Source organism: Hyla sarda, chromosome 5, assembly GCF_029499605.1.
Source record: "Hyla sarda isolate aHylSar1 chromosome 5, aHylSar1.hap1, whole genome shotgun sequence".
Taxonomy (NCBI): domain Eukaryota; kingdom Metazoa; phylum Chordata; class Amphibia; order Anura; family Hylidae; genus Hyla; species Hyla sarda.
In genome coordinates, this window is record NC_079193.1 from 59385895 (window position 1) to 59408305 (window position 22411).

The window sequence follows — 22411 nt, forward strand, 5'->3', positions numbered from 1 at the left end:
ACCCCTCGCGCGCAAGTTCCATGCGAGGGGGTACCCGCGGACATACTTTAAGCCTTTGGGGGTACAGTCACCAAAAAGGTTGAGAACCACTGATATAGTGGCCGAATTACACAGCCTGGAGTTGGCAGCAGCAAGAGGAGACCATATAGTGGCTGAATGACACAGCCTGGAGGTGGCGGAAGCATGAGAAGACCATATAGTGGCTGGATGACACAGCCTTGAGTTGGCGCAGCAAGAGGTGACCATATACTGTAGTGGCAGAATGAGACAGACTGGAGCTAGCATCAGCATGAGGAGAAGATATGATAGCAGAATGAGACAGCCTGTAGGTGGCATCAGCAGCATCAGGAATCCTGAAAGTGACCCTTTGACAGAGTGGGGCGGTGGTTGGCAATACCAGTACCCGGTGTGCAGGTGGGTAAAAAAAGGAGAACTTGGCATAAAATGTGCGGCATCAAGCGGTTCGCAGGATCAGAATAGTAGCTGTGGCAGGAAGGCAGAGGAAAATGGTCTTTTTTGTAAAAGTGTTAGTGTGCACAAGTGTGGTGGCCCAGTATGGGAGATTTTAACGTGTACCCTTGCTGCCCTGTCAGGCAGCCTCCTTCAGTGTCCCCAGGGCCCCTTGCACCTGTTTCCCCCCCTGTACATATGTTCTGCAGTGTATTGTATTATAAAATGTGTTGTATCTTTAAGAGTTATATCATGTGATTGGTACCAAGGAGGTACCAGTGACCAGGTGATCCCAAGCGTGACCTATGGGCTCCCTGCTAGTCTCCCCCATATAAGCCCTGGGTGGAGCTAGCTTCTCTCTCTTGGCTCTTAGCTTTTGCTTCCTGCTGAGCTCCAAGGCAGTCGTGCCTAGTGTGTTTGTCCAGGGTGTTGGAGACGTCAAACTCAAGTCCTGCAGCCACCATCAATTCAAGTAATCTAAAGTCTAAGTTTTATGAGTCAAGTCAAGTCAGTCCCTGTCATCTGTCAAGTCAGCGTGGTCCGCATTCAATTGTCCAGTCCTACTACAAGCCCTTAAGGTCTCTGAATCACTGGACACCTCCTTGGGCCCTGGCTGAACTGTATAGACTTTACCAAATGTCTACCCTCAGTAAAGCTACCATTGCCCGTAACTTGGCGTTGGAGTCTTTATTGTCCCCGTGTCTAACAGGCGGCCATTTTCCCGAAGCCCTACATAAAAGGAGCAGCGCTGCCGGATCCTCATAGTTTGCCGGAAGTCAGTCAGAGGAGCAACATGACAAAACAATGACCGGCATTAACCCTTTAAAACAAAAGTAAAATAATCCCGGCAGCTCAGCGGAGCTGATCGGGACTATCGCGACAAAATCGCGATGTCCCGATCAGCTTACCGGACGATGGGAGGGTCCTGACCTGCCTCTCCGTTGTCCAATCGGCGATCTACTGCTCCATGCCTGTGCAGCAGGCAGGAGCAGCAGAGCGCCGGTTACACTGATCAGTGCTTTGAAATGGCAGAGCACTGATCAGTGTATGCAAACAGAAGATTGCCTGTTGTAGCCCCCTATGGGGGCCAAAAAAAAATTAAAAAAAAATCTAAAAATGTTTTTTCATAAAAGTTAATTAACCCCTACCCTATTAAAAGTTTAAATCACCCCCTCTTCCCATTTTTTAAAATAAAATAATGAAATAAAGAATAAAAATAATCATATGTACCGCCTTGTGCGTAAATGTCCGCACTTTTAAAATATTAGGTTAGCTAAACCACACGGTCGATGGTGTACACGTAAAAAAATACCAAAGTCCAAAATTGTGTATTTTTGGTCACTTCATATACCATAAAAATATTAATAAAAAGCGATCAAAAAGTCCCATCAAAAACCTCAGATGATGATGATGATGCAAAAAATGACCCCTTATACTGCCCAGTACACGGAAAAATAAAAAAGTTATAGGGGTCATAAGATGCTAATTTTAAACATACTCATTTTAGTGCATGTTTATAATTTTTTTAAGTATTAAAATAAAATAAAACCTATATAAATTGGGTATCCTTGTAACTGTTTGGACCTACAGAACAAAGACAAAGTGTCATTTTTCCAAATATTGCACTGCATAGAAACAGGAACCCCAAAATTTACAAAATGGCGTTTTTTATTTTTATAACCCCAGAAATAACTTTTTTTGGTTTCGCTGCAGGTTATATTCAAAAATAAATGATGTAATTGCAAAGTACAATTGGTGACGCAAAAAACAAACCCTTATATAGGTCTGTAGGTGCAAAATTGAAAGCGTTATGATTTTTAGAAAGGAAGGAGGAAAAAACGAAAATGCAAAAATGAAAATGTGCTGATTCCTTAAAGGAGATCTGAACTTTATCCCCTATACGAAGGATAGGGGATAAGTTTCAGATCGCGGGGGGCCCGAGCGCTGGGGCCCCACGCAATTTCCTGTACGGGGCCGCGGCAATGTACAGGAAAGGGGGTGTTTTTTTCCATAGAAATATATTTATAATAAATATATATATATATATATGTATATATATATATATATATATATATATATATATATATAGATGCGAATCATAAAATGTTGCAGTATCCTGTAATGACCTTTTTTATTGGACTAACAGCATTTTGTAGAGAAGCTTTCGGGATTCCTTCCTTTATCAAGTCCAAAGCAAATCCCTTTGGGAGGAATCCCGAAAGCTTCTCTACAAAATGCTGTTAGTCCAATAAAAAAGGTCATTACAAGATACTGCAACATTTTATGATTCGCATCTATATATAAAATCTCTGTCTCTACATACGTATTTTCTGTATATATCAGTACGGACATCAATGATAACTTTCACTATGTAGATGAGGGCGGGCCTCCTGCACCACGTGACCGCCTCCTATCTCTGTCAGCCACCTGCCTCATCTAATAACACTGCCGCACAACACTGACAGGAAGAGAGGAGGCGGGGAGCTAAACAAGGGCTCCACCAATCAGACGAGCCGACAAAGGGGACGACCCGCTGCTGCCCTGTGTATCAGCCAATCACAGGGCGCGTTACTTGTGAGCCGCGCGTGCTCCAGTGTTTTGGGCAGAGTGGAGGCTGTGGAGCAGGAGTAGTACGTACCGCATCCTTAGCCCAGGAGAGGCCCGGGTCTTTGTTATTGTTCTGCTCCCCTCTGTGTGCGGGGGGTGGGGGATGGTTTTCAGGCTGAGCAGCGGTCCGTCCCGGGCTCCAGCAATATGAAGGATGGAAGAAGACGATGTGACCGTCAGGGAGCAGAACTTTCACAGCCAAGTTAGAGAATGGATTGTAAGTGTTGTGTCCGGTCCTGTCATGTGTCACACACTGATGTCATGGAGGTCACTGCTCATATTCTCTGCTGTGGAGTACATCACTGGGTCTCCAGCTGTTGCAAAACTACAACTTCCAGCATCCGGGCATTCTGGGAGTTGTAGTTTGGCAACAGCTGGAATTACACTGATTGGGAAACTCTGTAATGGATGTTTATGGCTGGATACATTGGTTATGGATTTAGGAGCCAGGATACTGCACGTCACGTGATCTTATATGATCAGTCATTATGTCCCATTGTGTCCCCTTATCTCTCCTGGTGTCACAGTCATTAGTGTCCCCTCATCTCCTCTGGTGTAACATTATTAGTGTCCCCTCACCTTCTCCTCTGTCATGTCATTACTTCCCCTTATTTCCCCCGATGTCACAATCATTAGTGTCCCCTCACCTTCCCCTGTGCCAGTCATTACTGTCCTCCCATCTCCTCTGGTGTAACATTATTAGTTTCCCCTCACCTTCCCCTGTGTCATGTCATTACTTTCCCCTTATTTCCCCCAATGTCACAGTCATTAGTGTCCCTTCATCTTCCTGTGTCACAGTCATTAGTATCCCCTCACCACTCCCTGTGTCAGTCATTACTGTCCTCCCATCTCGTCTGGTGTAACATTATTAGTGTCCCCTCACCTTCCCCTGTATCAAAGTAATTATTGTCCTCTTATCTCTCCCAGTGTCACAGTCATTAGTGTTTCCTAATTCTCCCTGTGTCACAGTCGTTTTTGTTGCCTCATTCCCCCAAGTGTCCCCTAATCTCTTCCAGTGTCACAGTTGATAGTGTCCCCTTATTTCTTCCAGTGTCAGTCATTAGTGTCCCCTCATCTCCCCCGGTGTCACATTCAGTAGTGTCCCCTCAAATCCCCCAATGTCACTTTCAGTAGTGGCCCCTCATCTCCCTCGGTGTCACATTCATTAGTGTCCCCTAATCTCCCCTGGTGTCAGTCATTAGTGTCCTCTCATCTCCCTGGCTGTCACAGACATAACTGATACCTCATCTCCCCCTCTGTTAGTCATTACTGCGCCGTGTCACAGTCTTTATTGCCCCCTCATCTCCCCCGGTGTCACAGTCTTTAGTGCCCCCTCATCTCCCCCGGTGTCACAGTCTTTAGTGCCCCCTCATCTCCCCAGGTGTCACAGTCTTTAGTGCCCCCTCATCTCCCCCGGTGTCACAGTCTTTAGTGCCCCCTCATCTCCCCCGGTGTCACAGTCTTTAGTGCCCCCTCATCTCCCCAGGTGTCACAGTCTTTAGTGCCCCCTCATCTCCCCCGGTGTCACAGTCTTTAGTGCCCCCTCATCTCCCCAGGTGTCACAGTCTTTAGTGTCCCCTCATCTCCCCCGGTGTCACAGTCTTTAGTGCCCCCTCCTCTCCCCAGATGTCACAGTCTTTAGTGTCCCCTCATCTCCCCCGGTGTCACAGTCTTTAGTGCCCCCTCATCTCCCCCGGTGTCACAGTCTTTAGTGCCCCCTCATCTCCCCAGGTGTCACAGTCTTTAGTGTCCCCTCATCTCCCCCGGTGTCACAGTCTTTAGTGCCCCCTCCTCTCCCCAGATGTCACAGTCTTTAGTGTCCCCTCATCTCCCCTGGTGTCACAGTCTTTAGTGCCCCCTCATCTCCCCTGGTGTCACAGTCCTTAGTATCCCCTCATCTCACTAAGGCTCAATACTAGTTCACAGATTGTTTCTTCCAGATTCTCAGCCCCCAGGACAAGTACCGGCCCTGACATGACTTGTTTACATACTTTTCTCCCCCGTCTTCAGATTTTTTTTTTTTCCAATTTGTAAAGTTTGTTTCTTTGTCTAAAATTATACATAAAGGGTTAAAAGAAAAAAGTCTTGATAAGGGGCTTATCATTTAGGGAGTGCTATGTATTTAATAGGGAAAAAGGTGTGGCTGTGTTTGTCTGGGGCGGAGCATGTCGGAGAACTTGAGTCCAAGCTGCTCACATGCTTAAAGGGGTTGTCTAGGAATAGAAAACCAGAGCTAATTTTTCCCCAAAACAGCACCACCCCTGTCCTCAGGTTGTGTGTGGAATTGCAGCTCAGTTACCTTAAAATGAATGGGGACAAATTGTAATACCACACACAACCTAAGGACAGAAGTGGCACTGTTGTGACAGAAATTAGCTCTGTTTTTCTATTCCTGGATAACCCCTTTAAAGAGTCACTGTCATTTGAAAAAAAAAAAAAAAAACTTTTGACAGGTCATCCTGTTATGTGAAAAGTTTAGGGCGCCCAGGGTCTCAGTCCTGGGTCCCGTTTGATCGCATGTTATAAATGAGAGTGCGTGGCAGCGCTCCTTACCCACCAGCCTACTGCTTCATCCACTGCATAGACCAGTGTGCCTCCAGCTGTTGCAAAACTACAACCCCCAGCATGCCCGGACAGCCGTTGGCTGTCTGGGCATGCTGGAAGTTGTAGTTTTGCAACAGCTGGAGGCACACTGGTTGGGAAACACTGGTATAGACTAAAGCAGTGAATTGCTCAGATGACATCTAGTTAATGAAGTGTGCGCTGCCGTGTACCTCACCAAACTTGTGATGGAAGGAGGTCTAAAGATTGGGGATAAGATATCTGATCGCGGGGGGCCTGCCGCTAGGGCCCCCTGTGATCTCCATGCAGCACCTGCATTCTATGGCGTGGCATGACGTCATGAGGTGGCTTTACGTCACGTCTCCAGTCCTAGAAACACAGAGGTTTTTGAGACTGAAGCAGCAGCCCGGCATAGAATGTGGGTGCTGCAAGAAGATCTGCGCATGCGCCGGGCACTCTATACTCCCGACTTGTGTAGTGAGGGCCCAGCGCATGCACAGTTACACTGCGCAGAACGCTCTCCGGACGCACAGCTCTCACATCACCAGGACGTGACAGCTGCGTAAAACTTCAGGCGCATGCGCTCTGCAGACAGAGCACTGCGCTCCGGGCGCATGGGAATTGAGGAAAATGAAGGCTTCCTCCGGGACCCAAAGAGATATGGACGCCAAGGGACCATCTTCAAAGCGTTACTGCAGACAGGATGAACAGAAATTTAGCGGGAGAGAACTCAGCGTTCAGGGCACACACTAAAGTAAGTGAACGCTTTATGGACTCCAGTTCACCTAAACTATCACCCAGTATATTGGGTTTAGTGTGGCTGAACTGGCTGACAGTTTTCCTTTTAACTAGTCTTTCTGATGATTCTGCTTGAAAATGCATTGCCGTCTATGAGATGACGCATTTCCTAGCAGTCCTAGCGCCAGCTTGATCATTCAAATGTGTGGAATGTCCGCCCTTGTTTTCCGTTTTTGGCCATGTGAACCTGGCCTAACCCAGCTCCGGAAATAGCCCATTCGTCCACCTCTGACAGCTTCAGCTAGACCTCAGGGGCCCTTGATCTTGAGATGGGTTTGGGTACCAGAGGTAGACATCTTTGAGACGTTTATGACCCAGATAGAGACAAACATTGACTGGCACCACATGACTTTTAACCCTTCCTACTTCACACTGTGCTAAAATAAAGTTTTAATTAGACTTACTGAAGCTAAAGTCCACGACACTCATGTGGCTCAAACCTTTATTGCTTCAAGCTGGTATAAAACTCGGGAGGATCGGGCACACACCAACGTACGTTTCACATCATGTGATGCTTTCATCATGTGATGCCTTCTTTCTTATGAAAGCATCACATGATGTGAATCGTACATTGGTGTGTGCCCTGTACTCCCGTGTTTTTTACCAGCTTGGAGCAATAAAGGTTTGAAAAGTAATTCCCATGACTGTTGTGGGCTTTTGTCTTCAGAAAGTCCTATTTTAAAACTCTATTTTAGCACAGTGTGTGGACTTCATTAAGTCTATCAGACATTTTTGGCCTGTGGATATGCCATAGATGTCCTAAATAGGAATACCCCTTTAGGGTCTATTCACATGTACAGTATCCTGCACATGTTTGAAGCTGCAGATTTAAATGTGAGCTAAGTGACTGAACACAGCTTCAGATCTGCAGCATCAAATATGAGCAGGATACTGTACTTGTAAATATACCTTTTTAAAGGAAATCTGTCACTACATTCACCCACACAAACCAGCAGTACTGCCTGGAAGTGCGGGTGACACTGATTTAAAACGATACCTTTTGTGTCCAGATCCGTCGCTACGTTCTGAAGAGATCTTTATTTTACTGAATATGCAAATAAGCAGTCTGGAGAATGGGCAGAGCTACAATCCTGGCCTCGGGCACAGTGACGTCAGCGCTTGGCTTAATAATATTTACTTCATTTCTTTCTCTGTCTTAGTTCCTACTGCACGAAACAAAAATGGCCATCACGCCCCCTTCCATAGACTTGCATTGAAGGGGCGGGGCATGACATTACACGGGGGCGGAGTCGTGACATCACGATACTCCGGACCTGTGGTCGTCACGCTACATACTCGGAGCCTCCAGCTCTACGGAGATCTCAAAAAGGTGGGTGCGCAATTACAGATTGTGGGGGTCCCCAGCGGCGGGATTCCCACGATCAGGCATCTTATCCCCTTTCCTTTTGGATAGGGGATAAGATGTATTCGGGCCGGAGTACCCCATTAAGTACAGCCACACACTGCAATTATAATATATTATTTTTATTAGTGTGTGTGGATATATATTAGGGATCGACCGATTATCGGTTTGGCTGATATTCATGATTTTGGGCGTTATTGGTATCGGCAATTACCGTGCCGATAATCCGATAATGCACCGCCCCCACCGCACCGCACCACCCACCGCACTGCGAAGGCCAACCCCCCCCCCCCCCACCGCGTCGCACACCGCACCGCCCTGGCACCGTCAGTGCGCACAGTGACAGCTCAGGAGGACGCCACCGGAGCCAGATGTAGCACGGACCCCAGGAACAGGTAATTGTAAAACCGGGGATGGGAGAGGCAATGGGGCCGGGGCGGTGCGGTGGGGGGTGCGACGCGGTGCTGCGGTGGGGGGCGCGGTGGCGGTGATAGGACTCAGGAGAACCCCCGGACAGGCAGGGGGAGAGAATCGGCTGGCGGCGGCGGCCTTTGGCACCACAAAAGCCGCTGCAGTTCATTGATTTAAAGCGCCTGCTTTAAATCAATGATCTGCAGCGGTGTCGTGGGGGGAGGGATAAATAGCCGATAACTTATGCCGGAATAACGGTATAAGTTATCTGCCCTAACCTCCACAGATTATCGGTATCGGCCCTAAAAAAACGATATTGGTCGATCCCAAATATATATATATGATGGCCCCGACATATGATCATTTCAACATATGATGGCCTCTCAGAGCCCATCGTATGTTGAAGGCAGCCTCGACATATGATGCTGCTGTGTGTCGGGGCCATCATACAAACAGCTATCTGACAGCCCTGACAACTTCAGCAACTGACAGACAGTTGTATAATGTGCCCCGTGTGCCCCGTTCTGCCTCCTGTTACTCACATGCTGTCCTGCTAACTCACGCAGGCTTCCACTGTGAGCTCTGTGTAAGCCCCGCCCCCCCAGAGCAGCCATAGCCAATAGCCTGGAGCATCTTGCTGCAGGCATCCAATGAGCTGCTGGCTGCCCTCCCCTTCCTTTCCTATAGAGCTGTAGTCGGCAGGATTGTAATGGAGGACATTCTGTCCCCCCTGAAGGTATTTAAAGAACTGTACAGTACTGTATGCGATGTCACACATCACATACAATACATATACACACAATACACCCCATACATCAATGGTTCCCTATCAGTGTGCCTCCAGCTGTTGCAAAACTATAACTCCCAGCATGCCCAGACAGTCAATGGCTGTACATTCATGCTGGGAGTTGTAGTTGTGCAACAGCTGGAGGCACCCTGGTTTGTTAAACACTCCCATACACTCCACATACAATGGTCATCCCAGAACCAATTAGCAGTTTCCCATAGAGATATGTATTCAACATACAATGGTTCCGAGGCCGCAGAACCAATTACTATTTTTACATAGACATATGTACTCGACATATGATGGTTTCAACATATGATGGTTCTCCTGAAACCAATTAATATCATATGTTGAGGGACCACTGTGTGTGTGTATATATATATATATATATATATATATATATATATATATATATATATATATATATATATATGTATGTGTTTATATGTATGCAAAGTTTCTCATCACACCACCATATAAGGTAGCATGCCCTCTGATCAGCTCTGGTTACAAAGTCTCAGAAGCTTATTGGGATTTATACCAAGTCAGAGTTCTCCCCAAAAGGGAAGAGGACCCATCTGCAGACAACTGTTTCGGCGTGCTTTTTTTTTTTTTTTTTTTTAAAGCCGAGGTACTGTTTCGGGGTGCTTTCCCCTCGCCAATACAGAGCAGGGTGTTCTGGCTTAGCTGAGGATGAGTAGCGACTAGCTAAAAGGGATGAGCATTTTCCTCAGGGAGAGGCACCACTTCCAGGGTTATATAATATATGTGTGTTTTATAAAATATATATATATAATTTTTTTTTTTTTTTTTTTGTGGGATGGTATAGCTTGGTATACCATTAGCAGCAGCAGATACAGCGATCGACACTCCCTTCACGGCTAGCAGCTAGGCATGTGTAACCAACTGGTGTATGCACGAGAAATGTCCCGATAAGGCGGGGCATCGTATAGCCTCTGTTCAGGTGCTAACACCCCCAAAGAAGAGCTTCACTAGCATAGGTGCAAATGCAGCATAAGGAGACGTACAGGGGAGCACTCAAAGAGTCCACTCACGGTTACGGTGCCAGGATCATCTTTATTCAGGTGCAGTTAAAACATCAGCTGGAAAGCCTCTACACTAGTATCCCTCAAGAAAAAAGTGTAGAGGTCATTAGGGGGTTCCTCCAGTGTTCGGGACGAAGCATTGGGTATATTAATTTTATTTTGTCTTGTAATTCCTTCAAGTTTAACGATGACTGGTTCACGCAGACCAACGGGGTCGCCATGGGGACCCCGGTGGCATGTACTCTAGCCAACTTATATGTGGCAGGATTCGAACAGAAATGTGTTCTCAAGTAGGAACAGGTTTATCAGTCATATCGTGCAGTACCACAGATTTGTCGATGACGTTTTCATCGTGTTGGCGGGGACGCAGTGGACTTCATCTCCGCTCTAAACGATGAAAATGATATGAAACTGAAGTTCACATGGAAAGTTGGGACACCAACTTTAGAATTCCTGGACATGGAAGTCAGTGTTGCAGATGGCAAGGTGGTCTCCAAGGGTTACCGTAAACCTACGGCCTGTAACTCCCTCCTGCACTTCGAAAGTTACCATCCTGAACACGTTAAGAGGGCTGTCCCGTATGGGCAGTTCCTAAGACTCAGAAGGATAAATTCCGAAGAAAGGGATTTCGAGGTGCAGGCGGGAGAATTACATGCCAGATTCTTACTACGCGGATATCCTAAAAATATTCTGGATATGGCCTTGAACAAAGCTAGGAGTAAAAACAGAGATACACTGTTGAGAAAAAATAAGAATGAACATAAAGATGGTAATGGCAAAGATAATTGGGATCGATTTTCATTTGCCTTTACATATAGCCCTCTAGCAGAAAAAATCAAAAAAGCCATCCAAAATAATTGGAATTGTTTGCAGAACGACCCGGACCTCCAGAATTTTACAAAAAAACCTCCTCATTACTTTCAAAAAATGTAAGAACCTAAGTAATGTTTTAGTAAGTAGCTCCCTAAAAAACCCTAACCCCAGTACTAACTGGCTGACTAAGGATATGCCGAAGGGCAATTTCAAATGGGGAGGGTGTAATTGGTGTAGCTTTTACTGTACAGACAAGTACATCAACATAGGAGGTATAGAAGTGACGTGTAAGGATTTTTTCTGTTGCAGAACAAAAAATGCTGTCTATGCCATCCAGTGCCGCTGCAACCGTTTTAACATCGGCTGTACCATAAGGGCAGTCAATGTACGGTTTGGGGAACACGTAAACTCGATCAGGACGGGGAAAGGTTCTCCCCGCCTGATCGAACATGTACGCGAGGTGCATAATAGTGATATTCACACCTTGCGGTTTTTTGTTATAGAGTGTGTTCATCCTAAAGCGGGATTGGATACCAGAAAGACGCTACTGCAGAAAGGACGTTGGATCCTTAGGATGAACGCCCAGGGGGGCCTTGGTCTTAATGATAGACTTGATATGAGCGTGTATTTATGATTGCATAGTAGTATATTTATATTTTTTTACTCTACAATTTTGTAAGTTGATATACTGGTTTTACGTCCGCATCCCGTGTGTGTGTGTTTTTTAATAAAGTTGTTTGTAAACACCCCCCCCTGCCATCACGTGACTAAGGCAGGTGTATTTACCTGGAGCAGGTGATGGCAGGGGGTGTGGTCTGAAGAAGCGCCCTTTGTGTGGGCGTGAAAGCTGCTTACCCTGCTACGGGAACCTGGCATCCAGCTGATGTTTTAACTGCACCTGAATAAAGATGATCCTGGCACCGTAACTGTGAGTGGACTCTTTGAGTGCTCTCCTGTACGTCTCTTATGCTGCTTGGTATACCATGATTTTCTTTTTTTCCGTTTTTATACTAATATTGGAGTCAATGGGAAATAAATGCGAGCCTTGTGCTTCAATGAGATTCATATCTACTAATTTTCAGCTTTGAATTGAATTCTACAATTAATTTTTTTTTTTTTTTTACAAGGAGAAATGTTATTTGTAAAAAAAAATAAAAAAAAATAAAAATTTAGAACTATAAGTTAAGTATGTCATATACTTTTCTCATATTGCATTAATAATGTACATTTCACATATATGTTAAAGGGGTACTCTGGTATAATTCTTTTTTTTTTTTTAAATCAACTTCTTTACCATAAGAACTGTGAATTTATGGAACAGTCTACCTCAGGAACTGGTCATAGAAGGAACAATTAATAGCTTTAAAACAGGGTTAGATACATTCCTGGAACAAAATAACATTATACATCCCTTCCCCTTATCCCCTTACACCCTTCACTTCAATTCCCTGGTTGAACTTGATGGACGTATGTCTTTTTTCAACCATACTAACTATGTATGGTGCCAGAAAGTTAAGCAGATTTGTAAATTGCTTCTATTAAAAGAATCTTAATTCTTCCAGTACTTTTTAGTGGCTGTATACTATAGAGCAAATGCTTTTCTTCTTGGATTTCTCTTCTGTCACGACCTCAGTGCTCTCTGCTGTTCATTTTAGGAACTGCCCAGAGCAGCAAATGTTTGCTATGGGGATTTTCTCCTTCTCTGGACGGTTCCTAAAATGGATTAAGATTTTTTAATAGGAGTAATTTACAAATCTGTTTAGCTTTCTGGCACCAGTTGACTTAAAAAACAAAAAAAACAAAGTTTTCCACGGGAGTACCCCTTTAACCTCTTAAGGACGCAGGTCATACACCCTGTGCCCGGTTCCGGTCTATAACGCGGGGTCACCCTGCGGGTCGGTCCCGGCGGCTAATTTGATCGCCGCGTCTAAAGATGAAAAAAAAATTGCAGCTCAGTTGGGCTGATCGGGAACACAGCAGTGAAACCGCTGTGTCCCGGTCAATTAGGACACGGAAGGAAGGTCCCCTACGTGCTTCCTCGGCTTCCGATCGGCGATCGACTTTTCCATGACTGAGATCCAGGCAGGAGAAGTCAAGCCCGGATAACACTGATCATCCGCATGTAGTTCTATGCTGATGATCAATGTTAGGAATCAATGTAATGCATGTTATAGCCCCTAGAGGGGACTATAACAGGAAAAAAAAGTTACTAATAATTAATTAACCCCTTCTCTAATGAAAGTAAGAATCACCCCCTTTTCCCATTTTCAAAAATAAACTGTGTAAATAAAAATAAACATGTGGAATCGCCATGTGTGGAAATGTCCGAACTATAAAGATATATTATTATTTAAACTGCACGGTCATTTGGCGTACACGCAAAAAATTCCAAAGTCCACAATAGCGTACTTTTTGTCACTTTTTATAGCAAAAAAAGAAAAATCAAAACAAAAATGGTGCCGATAAAAACTTCAGATCATGGTGCAAAAAATGAGCCCTCATACTGGGGTCAAAAGATGACAATTTTAAACGTTTTTAATTTTCTTGCAAATAAATTTTTGGTGCAAAATTGAAAGGCTTATGTTTTTTAAAAGGTGAGGAGAAAAAAAATGAAAGTGGGAAAACGTCCTTAAGGGGTTAAAAACAGTAACAAGTGCATTGTTATACATGTCACTGTTCTAATGTATATTATTAATGTAATGTGACAAATGCAGAATGGTAATCACAACTGGCACGTCTTCTCCAAACACTTGTACTTCTTGGGTGATACCTCTCGGTGAGTGCAATGTAATTTATTTTTATTTTTTTACATTGGTTGTTAATGTGATGTGAACCCAGCCTCATGACTCTGACTCTCTGCAGATCTTGTAAACCAAACTGGTCTCATCATAGGGTTGTATGGGGATTTAGGTAAATATTTTGTTCATATATCACCAACAGATTCCGCAGTACTTTAAAATGTTGAGGATAAAATGACACGTTACAAGATTACATACATGATGACATTCCTGTTCTTCCTGCGGACACTGGAATTTAAATTACGGCGTCAGATGTTTCCTGTGCAAAAATTCTGCTATGTCAACATTGAAGCAGGATCCCATTGAAATCACAGTGCGGAATTCTGCACGGAAATTCCATTGTGTGAACCTAGCCTTAGTGTTTAACTTGCATAAAGAATAGAGAGACCTTTCAAATGATAGTAAGGGGGGGGGGGGGGGGGGGGGGGCAATTAGGGAATGTTATAGACCTTCTTGAAGAGATGTATCTTTAGGGCTCATTTACCCACCATACTGTGGTTGTTGGGTAAGTCTAAAGGGTTTGGGGTATTGCAGTTCAGAGAACTGGTGCAGCACAAATAGACATGTCTCTTTCTGTGGACTCCGCACGGAATGCATTGCTGTCTATGAGATGGCACAATTCTGAGCGGTCCTAGCACTCGCATTGTTATGCTGGTGCTCTGCATTCAGGGGTAATGTCCACGTGGAGAGTTTCCGTGTGAACATAGCCTAAGGGGTCAAGTAGCGAGTTCTCAAATAGCACCTTAGGCTCGAATAGACCGAGGTCTATTCTGTTCCAGGTGTTAGGTGATGAAGGGGAGATTAGAGACGGATCCATGGTTAGCTCTACAGGACGGGTCTGGAGATTTTTTTTTTTTTTGTAATAGGTTTATGACGGAATGTTTAAAGGAGGAGGGAAAGATACCAGAGGAGAGGGAGAGGCTAAAATTTTAGTTAAAGGGGTACTCCACTGCCCCAGCATTTGGAACATTTTGTTCCGTTCTGGCTGCGGGGGTCGTGACTTCATGGCCAGGCCCTTTGTGACGATATCCCCCCACAATGCAAGTCTATGGGAGGGGGCGTGGCGGCTGACATGCCTCCTCCCATAGACTTGCATTGAGGGGGCGCGACTTGACGTCACCACCCCCGCAGCCCACACCCAACATTCTGAACAAAATGTTCAGAACGCTGGGGCAGTGGAGTACCTCTTTAAGTGACAGGTGACTGCAGGTGAGTGAGACTGGAGGAGGTGTTAAAGGGGTACTCCCCTGGAAATAATTTTATTTTTATTTTTTTAATCAACTGGTGCCATAAAGTTAAACAGATTTGTAAATGACTTCTATTTAAAAATCTTAACCCTTCCAGTACTTATCAGCTGCTGTATACTCCAGAGGAAGTTCTTTTCTTTTTGAATTTCCATTCTGTCTGACCACAGTGCTCTCTACTGACACCTCTGTCCAGAGAAGGAGAGGTTTGCTATGAGGATTTCCTCCTACTTCCTAAAAAGGACAGAGGTGTAAGCAGAGAGCACTGTGGTCAGACAGAAAGGAAATTCAAAAAAGAAAAGAACTTCCTTTGGAACATACAGCAGCTGATAAGTACTGGAAGGATTAAGATTTTTTAATAGTAATTTACAAGTGTGTTTAACTTTCTGGCACCAGTTGATTTAAAAACGAATAAAAAAAATAAAAAATTTTTTTTTCCAATTGAGTACCCCTTTTTAAGGGATAGGGTCACTACACTAGTGCAGGTAGAGGGGCGGGGGGGGGGGGGGGGGGGGAGGGGAGGAGCCTGGAGACGTCATCCTCAGTTATTGGCTCAGAAACTAAGTGATGAAGAAGTGTTGTGGCCATGAATGGGATCAGCACTATTGGGGACTGGGTGAGGATTTTATGAAGGATGGCCTCTCTTTTACTTTAGAAATATGAGGCCAGGCCACTGTAGAGTGGTTTCGGGTTGTTGGGCAGAGACAAGATGAGGGAGGTAACATAGTTTTGTTTGGCCAGGTTGTGGACAAAGTAATAGGATTTGAGCATTAGTTTGTAGTGTTAGTCTTCCTCCACAGACGTTCAGCACACCTAGAAGTAAGCGTGTTCTTTGCGTGTTCCATGGCTGCTGCCATTTGTGACTGGTGGTTTGGATTGTAGGGCAGATGCTTTCTATACATCCTAATACATCTAAACTCCCTTTCCCCAGGGAATTCTTCCTCCCACACACAATGGCTGTCATGCACCTTCTGCATAAAAGTCGTCCCACATAAAAGAACCTTCATAACTCAAAGAACAGGTGCAAAAACTGCTATTTTAATAAGGAAAAATACGGTAAGATGTATTTACATGCAGCTTCCATGGCAGATACAGGCATCTGTAAGTTACTTATGACCAGTTTTAATTAAACTTGTACTCCACTGGAAAATTATTTTTTTTTTTTAAATGAACTGGTGCCAGGAAGTTAAGCAGATTTGTAAATCACTTCTATAAAAAAATCTTAATCCTTCCAGTACTTATCATCTGCTCTTATGATCCACAGGAAGTTCTTTTCTTTTTGAATTTCCTTTGTCTGACCACAGTGCTCTCTGCTGACACCTCTGTCCATTTTAGGAACTGTCCAGAGTAGGAAAAAATCCCCATAGAAAACCCATCCTGCTCTGGACAGTTCCTAAGATGGACAGAGGTGTCAGCAGAGAGCACTGTGGTCAGACAGAAAGGAAATTCAAACAGAAAAGAACTTCCTGTGGATCATAACAGCTGCTGATATGTACTGGAAGGATTAAGTTTTTTATTTTATTTATATAGAAGTAATGATTTTTATATAGAAGATGTTGATTAAAAGATTAAATAAAAATAAAATTGTTTTCTAGTGGAGTACCCCTTTAAGGATAGACACAGAGCTAGAGTTTAGGAGTTAGTTGGGAGCTTAGGAGACCACCGCGGATCACTAGAGGGACTTGTGAAGAATCATGTCAATTTCTCTAGAGCAGTGTTTCCCAACAGGGTGCCTCCAGCTGTTGCAAAACTGCAACTCCCAGCATGCCCGAACAGCCAAAGGCTGTCCGGGCATGCAGGGAGTTGTAGTTTTGCAACAGCTGGAGGCACCCTTGTTGCTCTAGAGGTTCTCCCACATGTCTGTGAGGCCAATATAATAGAAGCCAAAGGGCCAAGGGGTGTGCCATGTGATCTAGTGACCCCCTCAGTGCCAGGACTGCTATCACCACTCTATTTGGCCACTTTATTTATTTATTTTTACTATTGAAGTTTACTGTCCATTGAATATTGTCTTTTTTATATTAATAAGAATGGAGATTGAAATTATATTATCCCATTTACCTCCAGTGGTGAAAGAGAACTTCATAGAAGTAAGATAACTTTTCACAGTTGCTTCACTCTGTTTTCCTGAAAGCAGTATGGATATACCCATAGCAGTGATTATACCTAGCCAAATATAATAATTAAATTGTATCTCTGTGTATACAGTATATTAGGGGTTCACATGGTAGGGTGTAATTGTCCACAGTGTATTCCAGTGTTTCCCAATTAGTGTGCCTCCAGCTAATGCAAAACTACAGCTTCCAGCACTCCTTAATCTATGACTGCATGCTGGGAGTTGTAGTTGTTGTAGTTGTAGTTGCTGGAGGCACTGGTTGGGAAGCCCTTGTTCATTCTGTGATAGGATATACGTCCACTTTTATCTGTTAGGCTTTGTTTACATCTGTATTGTAGCTTCCAAATGGAGAAAAATCCATAACATTGCTCCAGGATAATTAATATCATTTCCACCCTTTTTTAGGCCAAAGCTATAGTCCAAAAAAAGAACCATCACTAGTTCTTGTGGATTTAAAAAAGGAACTGACTGCAGGCTTACCCGCACTTAAAGGGGTACTCCGGTGGAAAACTTTTTTCTTTTTTTTAAATCAACTGGTGCCAGAAAGTTAAACAGATTTGTATATTACTTAATCTTAATCCTTCCAGTCCGTATTAGCTGCTGAATACTGCAGAAGAAATTCTTTTCTTTATGGAACACAGAGCTCTCTGCTGACATCACAAGCACAGTGCTCTCTGCTGACATCTCTGTCCATTTTAGGAACTTTCCAGAGTAGGAGAAAATCCCCATAGCAAACATATGCTGCTCTGGACAGTTCCTAAAATGGACAGAGATGTCAGCAGAGAACACTGTGTTCAAAAAAGAAAAGAATTTCCTCTGTAGTATTCATCAGCTAATAAGTATTGGAAGGATTAAGATATTTTTTACAGAAGTCATTTACAAATCTGTTTAACTTTCTGGCACCAGTTGATTAAAAAAAAAAAAGAAAAAAAAGTTTTCCACTGGAGTACCCTTTTAACTTAATACACTGGGTTAAACTGAATAAAATGATGTATTACTCACTCCAGTCTGTGGTCCCCTTGTAAACTTAGAGCCTCAGTTGCTTATATGTTCCTTTGCACAATATTAGTGGGAGCTGACTGTCTGAGCTTCCCTGTCTCCATCCCCTCTGTCACCATATACCCGCTTATCTCTGATATGTATATCCTCTTCATAGCAGTCACGTCCAAATGACATGAGAACCTGTGCCCACGTGACTGCTCTGAAAAGATTATGCATATTTCGAGGTAAGTAGGCATATGGCAGCAGAGAGGAAGGAGGCAGGGAAGCTCGGAGAGTCGGCTCACACAGACATTGCGCAAAGGAGCATGTTTGCAACTGAGGCCAGCCGGGAACTGGATTTACCACCTTTAGACGCTGCAATCGGCTTTGTTCGCAGTGTCTAAAAGTGTTAATGCTGGACATTGTCCTGATTGGCTGCTGATCGCTCTTCATGCAGCCGGAGCTGGCAGTGGACATAAATATACATTCATTTGTGGGAAGAGGGTAAAAGGGTACTCCGCTGCTCAGCGTTTGGAACAAACTGTTCCGAATGCTGGAGACGGCGCCGGGAGCTTGTGACGTCATAGCCACACCCCCTCATGTTATGTCCCACCTCCTCAATGCAAGTCTATGGTAGGGGGCGTGACAACCGTCACGCCCCCTCCCATAGACCTTGCATTGAGGGGGCGGGGCTATGACATCACGAGCTCCCAGTGTTCGGAACAGTTTGTTCCAAACGCTGAGCAGCGGAGTACCCCTTTTTTAGGGATCGACCGATATCGTTTTTTTTTTTTAGGGCCGATACCGATAATCGGTGGAGGTTAGGGCCGATAGCCGATAACTTATACCGATATTCCTTTATAAGTTATAGGCTATTTATCCCCCCGCGACACCGCTGCAGATCATTGATTTAAAGTGGGCGGGTTTTAAATCCATGCACTGCAGTGGCTTTTGCGGTGCCATAGGCCGCCGCCGCCCCCCCGCTTCTCTCCCCCTGCCTGTCCGGGGGTCCTGAGACCTATCACTGCCACCGCTCCCCCCCGCCGCACCACGACTGCCGCCGCACCGCACCCGTCCCCGCCGCACCTCGACCGACCCCCCCCCCCGCAGCGCACCGGCCCCATTGCCTCCCCCATCCCCGGTTTTATAATTACCTGTTCCCAGGGTCCACTCCACATCTGGCTCCGGTGGCGTCCTCCTGAACTGTCACTGTGCGCACTGATGGTGACGTCACGTCGCGCACGTCACGTCACTCGTCATTGCGCACAGCGTAACGCAGGACGCAGCAGCAGCAAGAAGTAGCGTGGACTCTGGCCCCCGGGAACAGGTAATTATAAAACCGGGGATGGGGGAGGCAATGGGGCCGGAGCGGTGGGGGGTGCGGCGGGTCGGGTGGTCGCGGTGCGGCGGGTCGGGGGGGGGGGGGGGAGTTTGGGGGGCAGTCGCGGTGCGGTGGGGGCAGTGCGGGGGTGGGGCATTATCGGCAAGGTAATTGCCGATACCGATAATGCCCAAAATTGTGATTATCGGCCGATAATTGGTCGATCCCTACCCCTTTTTAAGGTTTTTGTAGAGGGCTGGTGCCTTGTTTCCATTTCTACAAATAGAATACAGTTCTTGTCTAGGAAGAGGGAATTGTAGAAATATCAGAGTAATGCAGGATAGAAAAAGGCGGAAACCGGTCACAGGTTAGGGAGTGAGAAAAAGACTGAGCCATTTGTAAGTCACTAATGTCTGTTGTTTGTATCTGTCTTATGATGGGTGTAACAGAGACTCCTTACTCATTATTAAACATAGCCCTAGTGCTTGTGTGAACAAAGCCTTATTACCTTATCAGCACATCATCATTCTTCCTGCACAGATGATACAGAGGATCTAGGCAAGGATCTCTGTTCTTTTATTAATGTGATACAGATGAATGTGGCATTTCGTTTTGTCACGTTGAAATAAAATGTCTTGGTTATTAAAAGATTTGTCTCCACTAAAGTAATAGAATTGAGCTGTAAAGAATAAAAACCTGTTTCAGTGGAGATGTATAATAATAGTAACGTACAATTTCCATTAGGACAGAACGCTCCGACTCATTAACGCTTGTTTTGAGCTTTCGGTATCCCTGGAGGGATCTGTAGGCAGGTACATTAGGCTGCATTATCATTACTGTATCTTATAATATGATGGATATAAAAAGCCATTGTTACAGTGAAGAGAAAAATTATTTGACCCCCTACTGATTATGTACGTTTGGCCACTGACAGAGAAATAATTTTATTTTAAAGGGGAATTGCAACCAAAATAAACAGTGTAGGGAATAAGTAGCTGGGACCGCTGAAAACATACCCCCCCCCCCCCCCCCCGCGCGCGATCTCCGGAAAGGGACCCCGTCTCGCTCAGTAATGGAGTTTGTGTTGTCTACCAGTAGACTGTACGCCCTCCATTCATTTCTATGGGAGCACCAATGATGCCTAAGTGCTGGACTTGGGTCTCCTCAGAACTCCCATAGAAATCAATGGAGCATTTGCTGTTTACCACACACACTTCTCACTCAGAACCAGGTCCCATTCCGAAGATCGTGGGGGTCCCAGCAGTCGGACCCCCGCAGTCATCTACTTATCCCCTATCCTGTGGATAGGGGATAAGTTAATTTTTGCACAGTACCCCTTTAATGGTTTATTTGAATGATAAGCGACAGAATAACAACAAAAAAATTCAGACAAACGCATTTCAAATATGTTATAAATTGATTTGCATTTTACTCAGCAAAATAACTATTTGACCCCTTTGCTAAACATGACTTAGTACTTGGTCACGAAACCCTTGTAAGCAATCACAGGTCAGACGTTTCTTGTATTTGGCCACCAGGTTTGCACACATCTCGGGTAGGGTTTTGTCCCACTCCTTATTGAAGATTGTCTCTGATTCATTAAAGGTGTACTCCACTGGAAACATCTTGTCCACTATACAAAGGATAGGGGATAAGATGTTAGATAGCAGGGGTCCCGCCGCAGGGGAACCCCGCGATCTCTGGGCCGGCAGCGGCGGTGTCTGGAACACGGAAGCTTGCAACTTCCGCATTTGTGACGTCACGTCACGCCACGCTCCGTGCACCAAATGACGGGTGCCGCACTGGAGATCGGGAGGGATCCCCAGTGGCGGGACCCCCGTAATCTAACATCTTAACCCCCTATCCAAGAGGTTTCCAGCGGAGTACCCTTTAAGAGCGATGATGCAGAGAACAGAGCTGCTCGGCACTGGGGTATTATGTATACGTGTGTATGGGGAAATTGGATACAACGTCCTAAGAAGTGTACGGGGCTTGTATCACAGGTGATTGCTGTACGTCCGGAGACATGCAGTATACAAGTATGGCAGAAAGAGTAACAATAATATAGCACTCACCCCAACTTGGATGCAAAATATGAAGACTTTTAATTTCGATCAAATGGTGCAGGTTACATCAAGGATACTGAGAATAAAACAAGGGCTCCGCCAAGCTCGGAAGAGCAGCGACAATTTTACGGCCAAACTCCGCTTGGTCACGCCTCTCTGAGTCATAAAAAAAAAAAAACAACCTCCAGTCCCCCCCCCCCCTTTATCATACACACTTACCATCACTAGTCCTACATCACCATATGTTTTACTCCAGCTCAGCTGCATCCATGTGTTTTTATTACTCTAATTTGGTCATGTGATCACTAGGCTGACTTTCCAAATCTTTCAGTGCTTAATGGTTACAACAGGATGTCAGACTCTGCCTTCCTGTGGAGTACAGGATGACATCATCACCTACCAGATCCCACCTACCAACTCACAGACCCCTCCCCACCCTTTCCACCTCCATGTGCCATGTCTATGTCAGTGTTTTCTGGACAGTGTGTCTTCAGCTGTTGGAAAGCTACAACTCCCAGCATGCCCGGACAGCCTTTGGCTGTTCGGGCATGCTGGAAGTTGTAGTTTTGCACATACTCTTTGGAAAACGCTGCTTTGTGTGATCAGGATGTATAGTCAGGGATGTAGAATTCCTATCGCCCGACGCCCGGGACATGCAGTTCCAGGCGCCGGGCAGGTGAATTTTTCCGGCCCTTAACCCGGCTTCGGGCAAGCAGGGCCGGACCTGACAAGCGCTCTGGCGTTCTGCAGTCTGTATGGTTCGGACTCCCGACTCGTGCCCGCTCCATACTCTGCAGCCCCCGGCTGTGGAGACTTGCATCCTCCGAAGCAGAGCAGGGGAGATGAGAAGCTGTCTCCCCTGCTCTGCCTTCTTTCTGCCATGCAGACGTGCGAGGGGGAGATGAGGGGGCGTGGCTTCTTGCTCCCCGTGCAGACCTGCGTCCTCTGCCTTCGCTCCCCCCAGCTCTAGCGTTGGAGAGCTGAGGGGAGGAGCGGTCACACGTCTGCACAGGGCGCAAGTTTCACATCACCGCTAATAACTAGCATG

General features: G+C 45.3%; 1 protein-coding gene across 4 annotated transcripts in view; it reads left to right on the forward strand.

The window, feature by feature from the left end:
* Positions 1-2959: 2959 nt before the first annotated feature.
* The window catches only part of LMBR1 (limb development membrane protein 1), a 171222-nt gene continuing 151770 nt past the window's right edge, over positions 2960-22411 (forward strand). The window contains exon 1 of one of the 4 annotated variants that reach the window (XR_008843902.1): positions 2960-3274. Coding sequence is in view for 3 of the 4 variants with exons in the window: in XM_056519572.1 (XP_056375547.1) it covers positions 3212-3274 (63 nt within the window). In the remaining variant the exon portion in view is untranslated. The remainder of the gene's footprint in view (positions 3275-22411) is intronic. The other 3 variants (XM_056519572.1, XM_056519571.1, XM_056519573.1) reach the window with 3 other exon arrangements.